The 12,774-nt window shown below is 33.2% G+C and overlaps 1 protein-coding gene across 4 annotated transcripts in view; it reads right to left on the minus strand.

The window, feature by feature from the left end:
- SOS1 (SOS Ras/Rac guanine nucleotide exchange factor 1) overlaps positions 1 to 12,774 on the minus strand; it is a 275,229-nt gene that overhangs the window by 26,736 nt on the left and 235,719 nt on the right. For all 4 annotated transcript variants that reach the window (XM_077134036.1, XM_077134035.1, XM_077134034.1 and 1 more), the window contains 2 exons: positions 10,873 to 11,000; positions 9,422 to 10,077 (listed from right to left, as the gene is read on the minus strand). In XM_077134036.1, coding sequence (XP_076990151.1) covers positions 9,422 to 10,077; positions 10,873 to 11,000 — 784 coding nt within the window. The remainder of the gene's footprint in view (positions 1 to 9,421; positions 10,078 to 10,872; positions 11,001 to 12,774) is intronic.

The raw sequence follows: 12,774 nt of genomic DNA on the forward strand, positions 1-12,774 counted from the left end.
GTTCCCCCTATTCTTCATTTAGTTTTAACCCATATGTTTTACTCATCTGTCCACAAGGTAGATAAAAGGAGCATCAGACACAAGGTTTTCACAATCACACAGTCACACTGTGAAAGCTCTATCATCATCGAATCATCTTCAAAAGACATGGCTACTGGAACACAGCTCCATATTTTCAGGCGCTTCCCTCCAGCCTCTCCATTATACTATAACTAAAAAAGGTGGTATCTATATAATGCCACCTAAGAATAACCTCCAGGATAACCTCTTGACTCTGGAATCAGCCAATGACACTTTATTTTGTCTCATTTCTCTCTTCCCCCTTTTGGTCGAGAAGGCTTTCTCAAAATCCCTTCATGTGTAGCTATTTTTTAAGACAAACTATTTCAAATTTTACTTTTCATTTTAAACCAAACCTTTCGGCCATTTCAGTACTGTAGTAACTGATGACAATGCTGGGGAAGCTGTCATGTGCCTTGTGCCACATCAGTTACATAGAGATTATATACAATTTCTGATGTGTGTTACAGAACATTCTCAAAAGAGCTTTCATATATTTCATATATTTCTGTGAGGTGAGTAGGGGAAGTGATATTTCCTCTACACAGCAGAAAAGTGAGGCTAAGACTTATCTAAAGTTACACAGTAAAAAGAAAAAAGAAACAGCAGAGATGGAACCAGAACCTAGATAATGTGACTTTTTATTTGGCACTGCCACACCACATAAACTCCCTGGATTAAAATTTTCCACATTTGTAAGGTCTAAACATAAAGAATTAATCTATGAGATATATAATCTCTTGGAATTTACATGAATGGTTAAATCAGAATATAGGTATGAACTATTAATTTTGGTTAACAGCACCAGAAAGTCACTGAAAAATTAACAATCTAATTGCTGATTCTGCAACTCCTGATAAGCCTTCTTAAAGCTTTTAGGACATAGCAGCAGTACCTTCCTATATTAAGTGAGAATTTTCTGGTGCTCGTGGTGAAATAAGCACTCCCATAATCAACACTGTTATACTAGTTCTAAAGTGACTCAAGTATAAGTTGTTTTTAGCTTGACTGGAAATGAGTAGGGGCAGTCTTGCCAGAAAGAAAAAAATTAATAGCAGAAGTTAAAAATAAATCAAGAAATTTTGGCAAAAGTTTAAACACTTGAAAAAAAATCGTAAAGGCTACATATATTCCCAAGCTAGTATTAATTTATATAGAATCTATATATAGCCTTAAAGCAGTGGAAACCTGCTAATAAGTGAAAAACATATCAAGAAGATAAAACATTTGTAAACTTGAAATTTTACACAGAAAAGAATATACATTACAGAAGCTATTTTTTCTTTCTTTCTTTTTTTGGTTTAGCAAGAGTCACATGTGTTTTATTTGCTTGCACAGTCACTGAGGCTCCCCTAGCTGGACTCGTTTTCTCCAGTGAAATTTGGGGTTGAAGGTATGCTAACCTAGAGGAAGCAGATTTTTTTTTTGGTAAGGATGATCAGAAATAATATGCCAGTATATCTTTTTGACAATTTGGGGCCTATGACAATACCCAGAATTCTATGTCACCATCAATCTAAACTACTGCCACCCCTGTTAACAAAGTGGTTGAATTTGATCTGACACTTTTAGACTTCTTCATTTTCCTAAAGAAAGAAAGGGCCCTTTATCCCACCTCCAATCCAAATCTTGTCCCTCCTTCCTCCCACTAGAGTACCTTGTGCTCCTTTCTTGCTGCTCCCTCCCCATCTCAGGAATCTACTGTCTGGGTTTCTGCACCAGCTCCTTGACTCCAACACAACTTTTTAACACTAATAAAAATAGCTCCATTTATTTAGTGACTACTATGTGTGCACATTTGCTCAGTTTAATCCTTACTGCCATCCTACCAGGCCCAGGTCTTCCTGCTGATACCAGTAGTCATGGAGTGATAATTATGGGCCTAACACTGGGCCAGGCTCTCTTTACATGCGTTAGCTTGCTGAATCCTGAATCGACAACAGCCACAGGGCGGGGAAACTGAGGGCAGAGAGGCTATGCAAGTACCCTGCGATCATCCAGCAGGTGGGGAGGAGATTTAAGTAACTTCAACAATATCCTGATTATGCCATTTCCATGCTTAAAATGGCTGCCCACCACTGCTATGCTCAGCAGACATATTAACTGCCGTTCAAGGCTTGGCTCCACCACTGGCTCTCTGGGCTTCATCACCTTACCTTTGTGTATCCCATGCAGTCTGGTGCTCTGCACACTCGTTCAGGCAGTGGCACACCAGCTTGGAGGGCCGAGCCAGCCTGCTCTTAGGTGCGCATGCTCAGCATCCCAGCCACTGAGGCTGCAAGAGACCTGGGGAACGTGCCCTTCTCCAGGGCTGGGCCCTCTCCAGCATCCTCCCCAGGAGCACACAGCCAGGACACATGGGCCCTCACCAGAATCCAGCTTGAGAGCTGCTGTGCCCCGGGCAGCCCTGTGTTAAACAGTGAGTAAGGAGCCGAGTGGAATTCGAAACCGTATCTTTCTAAACTACAATGCTCTTGACTGTGTAGGTTCTTTTCCAGTGACACTGATTTTTCTCTGGGGTCTCGGGACCAGCCCTTGATGGGTGCCACGCCCTGGAGACCAGTTACAAAGATCACCTTGCCCTTCCCGGCAGGCATTCTCAGACCCTCTACTGCAGTGATTTTCCAATTTCAGTGACTGTGACATTTACCATGTCACATTAATCAAGGGAGACTTTCACCTTATTGATGATGTAAAGGACTAAGATAACTTGATATTAAAAAATATCCATCACTCCAAAAAGAAAGAGAAAAATCTTTTTTTCTTTTTTTCCTTTTTTTGAGCAATGAAAATGTTCTCAAATTGACTGTGGTGATGAATGCACAACTCTGTGATTCTACCAAAAGCCAATGACTGCACACTTTGGATGGATTATGAATAAAACTTTTTTAAAAAAGAAATAACTATCAACAATTTATATAATTTTGAAAGAAAACAAAATACTACTTACATATTAGGTAGTGAAAAAAAGCTAACATTGTCTCTGTTGGTTGTGAGGCAGCAGTTATCTACCTATATTCTAAAACAATGTTTCAGATAACATGGGATGTAAACATACAAAAATACAAGACCCAGGCTGGGTTCAGTTTTAAAACATAAGTATGAACAAAGGATCAAGAAAATAAAAACAGCTTACTGTGATTACCATCCTCTTCTTTCTGTTTATCACTTGCTTTCTCAATCCCTCATTTTGACCCCCTCATAGATTCCAATGTGAGCAGTGAAAAAAGAGTCTTTGCTGTTCTGTTCTCATCATAGGTAACATTACTTTTCTATTTGACTCTCAAATCCTTGGACTAAGATTTCTGATAAGCTCACTGGTTGCTCTGCTTCCCTCTATCTATACAAACACTTGCCAACTCTACCACTGAGTCCCTGGTCTAGACCTAGGCTATTTCAAACATGAAATACAATTATTTTCTGCTGGCCTTCTAGTTGTCTCTTTCTCCCCCTCTCTAAAACTGTTCTTTGTGTAATAATATTTACCACACAAATCTTCAAAGTCTTAGGAATTCAGAATATATATATCTACATTAAAGTTCAGAATATAACAAACTGGATTTGAGGTGATAAATTCAATCTTTTTTCTTGGGCCCCATTTTGACTGACACTTCATCTTATTTGGCAAAATCAGTAAGATTTATGAAATATTACATAGTTGTATGTATAAACAGCATCCCCTCCCCCCATTACCACAGTGAAACACTGTTAATCAGGATGTCTGTTCATGTGATAATTTTCCCTTTAACTCAGTCATTTAAAAAGCTACAAGAAACAATAAGCCTCTCAACAAGGACTTGTAAACAATCACTCTTGAATTCCTTAAAAAAGGAAACAGCCGCTATGCTGACGCACAAACACTTAAAAAAAAAAAAACAGAGCATTTAAAAATAGAACAGTACTGCCCTATAGATAAAAAAAAAATTATTCAAGAGATTTAAAAAAATTAAAACACTTAAATTAAACTTATATAGGGTACAAAGTCAAAAGAAAACTAATGCAAGTTTCTGAGGATTTTCTACACGAAAGCATAAAGTAGTTGTACATTCTTCATAGAAAAATATCAAGTGGCATAAGCTTTGTTTTTGTTTTTTCAATACGATCTTCTAAAAAAGAGAATTTCACCATGCACGGGAAACACCTTTTTCCCCATACTTAACAAGAAGAGCTTTTAATTTCCATATGTTAGTCCTGAATTATTATTCCTACCTCAGATCATCTCATTTTGCTAAAACAGACTACCAAACATTCCTCTATCTATGTGGTGTTAGGTCCCAATAATTAATTTGTACTTTAATTCCCATAACTCTGTAACAAAGATGAAATTCCCACTCTCAACTCGTTTTCTTTGTGCTTTCTCACTCTAGGTAAGGAAACAGTCTCCTTCTTTCCTTGAACGATCTATCCAACTGGATATTTTCCCCAAAGTTGTAATGTAGTTAGTGAATTACTGCATATCCAGAAACACTGGAACTGAGAGACAAGCTATAAATCAGATCCCACATGAAACACTGTTGCAAAGTCTTAAGCAACTAGTTACTCATTTTTAAAATTCATCTAAATTTAAAATTTTTTCCAGAAAGCTTTCCTTTTATGGAACCTATAATAATAGACTAATTCCTGGGTTTAGTCAAAAATAAAACTGCAGTGACCAATATCTAATTAGACTAAAACCTATGCATTAAAATGGAATTCATCTATACTCAGAACTTATTACCAACTTCAATAAGAAAATACTTCTCTGACTGTATCTTTATGGTAGATCTGTGTATGCACAGAAATAAGTGAGTCATTTATATGACTGGAATGCAAACCAAACAAGTAATTCCCATTATTTAACACATATAATTAAAAATTGTATCATCATATTCTAATATGAAAAAAAAATTCACCTAGTCTGACATACTGTGACACTGATGTAAAGAATATTCTAGCAGGAGTCAAGAAAACTAATGTGCAGTTCTAGTTCTGTAATTAATTAGTTACATGACTTCTAACAAATCACATAACCTTCCTGGGCCTTGGGACTTTAAAGTGGGCACTTGGACATCTCTTCTAGAACTAGAGCTCTTAGAGATCTGTTTGATAAACTGTTGTTGGCTGAAGAAGTATAGTAAATTCTGAATTAACTTAAGATTAAACTAGTTTTACTTCTGTTTTATATGATAATACCTGATCAACTATCCTCTAAAAAAGTCTGTAAGTAGTGTCTTACATCATTATATTTTCTCATGTATTATACATTCAGTGTCATTTATTATAATTCTATACAGTATAGTAAAAACATGTAACAGTTTAAATTTTAGCTTTTGTTTCATAAGCCACAACCTGTACTGTATGTTCTCCAATAAAATACCTTCCAATCAACTCACTGAATAAAAAAATCCCTTTTTTCTTCGGGGAGGTTTGAGAAAGGTGAGACAAGAAGAGTGGACCAACAGTTCTTAAAACAAATGATAACTTGTTATCATTGTAGTGAGGACTCAAAGTCCATTTGACCTGGGATGTATCTTTAAAAAGAACTGCTTTCATATTTTACAAGTTCATAGATGGTCTATTAAAAACATTCTAGGGCGGGCCGCGGTGGCTCAGCGGGCAAAGTGCTTGCCTGCTATGCCGGAGGACCTCGGTTCGATTCCCGGCCCCAGCCCATGTAACAAAAACGGAGAAACAAAATATACAAGAAAAATGTTTAAAAGATGTTTCCCTTTCTTCCTCCTTTCCTTCCTTCTATCCTTCCTTCTTTCTCTCTGTCTTTCCTTAAAAAAAAAAAAAAAAAAAAAAAAAAAAAAAAAAAAAAAAAAACATTCTATACTGAATTGAGTCACAGACCTTACAGAGTAGCCCAAATAAGCTAAGAATTACATTAATTTCCGTGTACTGTAAATCACAATTCAGGAAAATTGTCCATGGATTCCAGTTAAACCAGTAATGTATTTGTGATATAAGTTAAAATATTCACGTAAGGTTCAAAAAAAGGGTAGGAAAAAAAAAAATTAGCCACAATACCTGTAAAAAACAATGGCATTTTACTCTTCAAGAAATAAGTGAAAGGAAGTTTTTAATAAAGTAAAACAATCCTGAGTTTCAAGTAACTTTGGCAAAGTTCTAGAAATCTATGAATTTAAAAGTTTTATTATGTTAACTTGAAGTAAAACCATTCAAAATATTCTTCTATTCAAAAGCTAAAAATTGATATAAAAGAGGGCAATTTTAAATAAAAGCCATAGTGCTCCAGAAATACTCACAGTTCTGCAACTGCTTACTAACAATCATAAATGTATCATTTATATGAATATAGCAATTGAAAGAAAACTTTTATCATTAACAATTAGGATGAATTTTATAAAAACAATTATATTAACATTTTTGAAATCTGAAAATGTTTCTAATTCAAACACCACTGACTTGTGATAGTAAACATTAGGAAATCTAGTGTAAATCTCCTTTAGTTATACCATTTATTACATGCTGTTGTTCCACAGGAAAAATAAATACATAAAACTGCTGTCTTACAAATACAGATAAAAATCTAAAGATTAATTTTTATTCCATACAGTCTAAGAATCCAAAACAAATGCATTTAGAATAAAATGAACAATTTAGAATATATACACTATAAAAATTCTGTGAATTCTTTAAGGTCCTTAGAAATGAGGATAATGTGGCAAAAAGAGCAATCTGAACTTTTATAACCTTAAAAATGTGAAAACTTCATATTTTCACTTTAAACTGCTTAGCTTGCATTCACAATCTCTTTCTAATAAAATAAAGTTCTCTACAGTTCTACTAATATCAAAGTTAGTTTATGTGTTACTGGAGGTATTATTATATAGCCCAGAAGAGCTTACAGAAAATTTCAGAAAGGGTAGTCTCACTGGAAATTATACTTTTTCATATGTAAAAAATTTTACTTTCCCTTTCACTGTTTTAAATTTCATGTAAAATTTTTTCCTACTTTTTGCAGCTAATTTGAAGAAGGAAAATAAAAGGCTTTACATTACTATCAACTATATTTTATAGAAGAAACATTAATATTGCACCTTAAGTTGTACCTTTGAATGGACAGCTAGTACACTTTTGAAAATCCATACCAAACCTTTGGCTTATCATGTTTATTATAAAAATCAAAGAATGCTTTTCTTTAAAAAATGTATCACTTAAAGGAGACAGAGGAGTTATAACAGAGAAGTTAGGATTTAACAAATGAGTATGACTACTGAATCATATTTGATACTTCTTTTTAGTCTTTAGTGTCTTGGAGCAGCTAGAAAAACTTGAAATTTTAGAACTGTAACCCATACCAAACTTTGAAATCTGTTCTATAACTGCCTGTTAAAATATGCTTTGAAATTTATTGCTTTTTTGTATATATGTTATATTTCATAATAAAAAATGTTAAAAAATGTTAAAAAATACATTAAGGAGTAACAAAGAAATGGGAAGTTTTTTATAACCCCAAATTCAGGGTCATCTAATAGAGCATTATTGTATCGTCTTTTAGATCTTAAAGAGCATAGAAAGGATTGACAAAAATAAACTAAATAAGTAGTCCATAGTAATTACTGAAAATTTCAACTCTGAAAAACCATGTAAAAAATAGTAACCTATTCCTTTTTTGTGAAAAGTCTCAGGCAATTTATTTAAATTTATGTGCTCTGATTCATTTTTTATTTTGAGATCAGAAAAACAAATACTGAAGTTTCTAGGTAAAAAATAAATAGTAAAATTGGATACCCAGACTAGTCTTCTCTTGCTATATTCAACATAAGTTTGGGCTACTACTACTTCTTACTACCAAATGTTACGTGCTTAGAGAATCCAAACTGCTTTTGAAATTAGCCTATGGAAAACACTATTACTTTACTATGCACAAGGCTAGGGAGAAAAAAAAAACCTGCCAATTCGAGTCCAAATAAAAAACGAACAAACAAAAACATTGGCTTTTAACTGTTATCTCAAAGACATGTGAGATAATGAAATAATTATATATAGAGAGTACTTGGAGATCACTGATAAAAATGTAAAATACTATCCCTAACTTATTTTACTTCTTACAAGATGGTTCTGATAATATCAGGGTTATAAATAGTTCTGAATGGACACTGAAGAAATCACACAAATATTATCAAATGTCATTTATCATTACCAAAGTGGATTAGTTAACAGCTATCTTTAAAAGCTTAATTTAACTGGTACAGAACAGTTTCCAGAGACAGTGGATTTGAGAATCCACTTACAAGATTTAAAAATTGAAGAAAATCTTCTGTAGACACAGATCTCCTATAAATGGGACTATATTCAAGCAAGAAGTATGAGAATGGAAACTACTTAACTACTTAAAATAGCATTTATGTTATGAGTTACATTTGATTTTAAGTCATTTATATGCGTTTATAATAAAAATATTTCTTGAAAGTAAGTTTACATTTACATTTACAAAAAGTTTTGACATACAGAATTTCATTTATTTCCAACATCTGAGGTAGTTTTGATGATGTCGATTTTTTCAGATGAAAACTAAGGTTCTGAGACAGTCAAGAAATGCGACTGAGGGCATAAACCCAAATTAGGTGTTCTTTCCACCATACCACAACTTTAGATTATTTAAAATTATCAAGCGTCCTAGGTATGTAGAAAAGCTGAAAGCTAAAGAACATCAGATTATCATTTGCTACTTTATTAGACAGAAATAGAATAACCTAGAAAAAAATGAATCATTATATTTGTCCCTTACCTTCCACCCATCATAACTGATTCTGCCTGTAACAGTTTTCCTATTTGGACATATTCTTCTCTAAAATTTACCCTTAACAGTGTTTCATCCTTAACCAGTTAAAAAAAGCAAAAGATATTAAACCTAAAATGGCTTCAAAAACTGTTAAATTTACTAGGTTTTAGGAATGGAAATTAAGAGAAAGCAATGCTGTGTGCATTTATTCTACCAACAGATTTGGTGATGGATCCATACTAATTTTTTTTTTTTTTTTTACTTATACTACAATGTCAGTACTTGAAAGGGAAGAAAGAAGAAAAGAGATAAAGGAGCAAAAAGCTTTTATTATAACCTAACGAAATTATTTATCACTAGAAGTAATATCACTTTCTAGCTAGGAAATTTGGCCAAGTGGCCTCATTTTCTCATCTGTAACTCTGTTGTAAGTTTAAAAAATAACGTATGTATAAAATTTCAAAGAGATATAAACTGATGGTATTTTCAGTCAAAGGAAAATGAACTCTAGGCAGAGGTCTTTGGTCATTAGTCTGTTTTCTATTTTAGGCACAATGACCCGTACAGCAAAAAAAAAAATCAGCTTAAAGAAAGAAAAACAAAAGTGAAAGGCAACTTTAGTTTCCTTACCTGCATACATATGGTATGTAAGCCTCTCTATAAGTTTAATAACAGTTCCTGCTTTGATAATTGGAATTCCAGCCTTGGGTTGCACATTTTCTTCAAATATTATATTCTCTTCAGAGTCAGGCTCTGCAAATCTATAAACATCAGCACTAGGGAGCCTCATCTGCTCCTCCTTCTCTTCCTGTAGCATTGTTACATCAAGCATCCTTTCCAGTGTACTCCGATACTGTAAAGATATCAGTGCTGCCATCCAATTATTTTTCTCTTCAGCTGACTTGGCAGAAAAAATAACACTATTTTCATCTTTCAAAATTATTTCAAAAGCATGCTTGTATTCATTGGTGTCATCTTTGTCATTAATTTGTACCTTTCTCATAAAAAACTTTTCTTTTAGACGATATTCTGCATTGCTAGCACCAGGAAGTCTTGGCTGCCCATGATTTGATTTACAGCAAATCATTAATCCATCAAAGAGAAATATGTGTCTCTCATGTTTGGCGCCTACACGTGTAAGAGTTCCTTCCATTATAAACTCATTGCAACACTGTCCAATGTCTTTTCCCTCCCAACCATCAATATTCTTCTGAATCTCGTTCATTTTCTTGATTGCTAGTTGTTTCCCCTTCATTTGCTGACTATAAAACCGACATGCAGATTCACTGGGACAAAGGAAAACATCATTAGTATACAGATGATACAGAATCTAGAGTTCATATAACTAAGGGACAGTGTAAAAAAAAAAAAAGGACTTTTTTAAAAAGTTGTACTGAAGTATTCATTAATTCCTCAAATATATTAGTGTTACAGAATAATACAATTTTGGAAATTAAAGCAACACAGTAGAGAAACATTTCTTTAGTGCTCTAAAAAGAACAATATCGACAAAATTCTCCCCTATAATTCAGGTACAGAATTATTTCTACCTTGGCTACTAAATATTTAGAATGAAAAAAAGTAAAAAGTACTTCACATATGGTGAAAAGTAATTTAAGAAATTAAAAAAAAAATTATTTCAAGTACTGAAATAGACTAAGACCCAAAGCTAAAAACATGCAGTACAGATTCTAATTAGAAAACTGGAAGCAATAGCATCTGAATTAATGCCTCAAATTATATAATCCCTAAAATAAAGGATACTACTAACTTTACTTTGACAGAACAATGATGATAACATAAATCTATTCAACACATTTTGCTCTCTCTCTCTTTTAGCTTACCAGTTGACTCTTAGGAGGTCTTGTCTGGGAGTATGCAAGGAAAATGCACAAATATGAAAGGTTTTTCAAACAATAACAAATTCTCTTGGCTTTGATGTCACTTCCTCTGAAAGACCAAGCTTGTCACTAAAACTATTTTCTTCATTGTTTACTTGAGGAGTGAGCTGGGAACCCTGGATTTATACTGTAATATTTAGGGTGAAAAGTGGGAGAAAAATAAAAAGTAAAAATATTCACCTCAGTCTTCGTTTCGCAAGACTTTTAGAACATATTTTTTCCATACCGCTCTGAACATTAAGCAATGCTGTTATTGCTTGTTTCAAACATTCCTTGTCTTCTTGATCTTCACTCTTTTCCTCTAACTGCTGCAAAGCCGAAATGACAAATTTGAATCAGAGAACAATCTTGTACAACATAATAATAATAAGCTTATTTTATAATTAAGATAACATTGATTCACCTCTATCAAAATATATTTAAGTGCATCATAAAATAAATTATTTCTTAAACAGTATTTTTCTTCTTTGTGTATTACTATGCATATTAACATGTAGCCAAATTTTCCACATTAAAAAAAACCTGCATAGAAGCAGTGCTAAAAGATGGGCTGCATCTTGTAACTCCTTTTGACAGACAGTAAGGAGAAACTTCTCAAACTGCCTATTACAGAAAAGAAATAAGGAGTATAAATTGTCTTTTTAATTACCATATGACTTAGCAAACAGGAGGCATATAGCTGAGTTGTTTTTATTATTTTTTTTAATGTGGAATTTGGTCTTAGGTTTCTTATCCATAATATTACCATTGTAAGGCATCAGGATGATAAGGAAGATAAATATACAGAGAAGGATGCAACATAGTAGAAAGGAATTTGAACATAAAACCTAGGATCAAATTTTGACTCTGACTTAAGGCAAATTATTTGACCTCTGAGCCTCATCTGATAAATGGGGCTTATACAAACCTGTCTTGCCTATTTAAGAATCAAAACATTTTGTAATCGGTAACACAATATAATTATTGTTTTCCTTATAGTTCTAATACAGAATTAATAACATCAGCATGATGAAGAACTTGCAGGGTCCACATGCCAAGATTATGAGTAAAGTTAAGAGTATATTTTCCATCAGTGGCAAATACACTAATTAAACCATTAGCATGATGAAGAATTTTGTCAGGGTTCACATGCCAAGATTTTGAGTATAGTTAGGAGTATATATGTTCATAAAATTCAAGCACATTTTCCATTAGTGGCAAATATACTAGTTAAAACCAGACAGAAAGTCTGTACTTAACAAGGACATCAATAATTAATTATTAGTTATCAGTAAATTGGCTGTCATTCAAGCAAACAATTAACTGAAGTACAAGTGATTACAGAGTGAAAATAATTCAGTAATCTAAACCTGTTTCTGACTACCCAAAAGGAAAAATTAGGAAATAACATTTTTACCAAGGAGCTTTCACAACAATTTAAGAATACCTACCCCCCACACTATAAAGGAAAAGACTTGAGAAACAAATCTTTGAAATATCAAAGTAATTTATAAAGATGTTTACTTTTCAATGAACTTCATTATTCATTAGTACATTAAGGAATTAATGGTCAGTTTGATTAAAGAATATCAATGGCCAGGTGGTCATAAAGAAAATTAGGGTTTTACTTAAATTACTGGTAGGCAAAAGGCTGGACTCTGACTAATTTCTCAAAGTATCTTCCATCCCTATCATTCTAAACTAAACTATTTCCCTTTCAAATGATAGAATCTTGAAGACAAAATAACATGTTACCATCTTATCAAATTTTTGTTTTAAAGGCAGCAGATAATTCAACACTGAAAGCAATACACAAGAAGGAACGGCAAAATTCTAAATGGTACAATGAAAACACCACTGAAGGGCGATATTTAATTGAACTGTTTCAGAATTTAAACTTCAAAAGTAAAGTACAGATATTCAAACCAATAAGATCCAAGCAATTTTTTTAGTCTTGAAAAGTCGACACGAATAGGTAGCAAACAGAGTTATTAGTGAGCCCTTGATATTTTGCCCTTTTATATTTTAAAAAGTATTAATTCAGGCAAACATACCTAAAGTCATAAAAAGCACACAATTTTAACACACATAAAAAGAACTATA

Source organism: Tamandua tetradactyla, chromosome 17 (assembly GCF_023851605.1).
Source record: "Tamandua tetradactyla isolate mTamTet1 chromosome 17, mTamTet1.pri, whole genome shotgun sequence".
Lineage (NCBI taxonomy): Eukaryota > Metazoa > Chordata > Mammalia > Pilosa > Myrmecophagidae > Tamandua > Tamandua tetradactyla.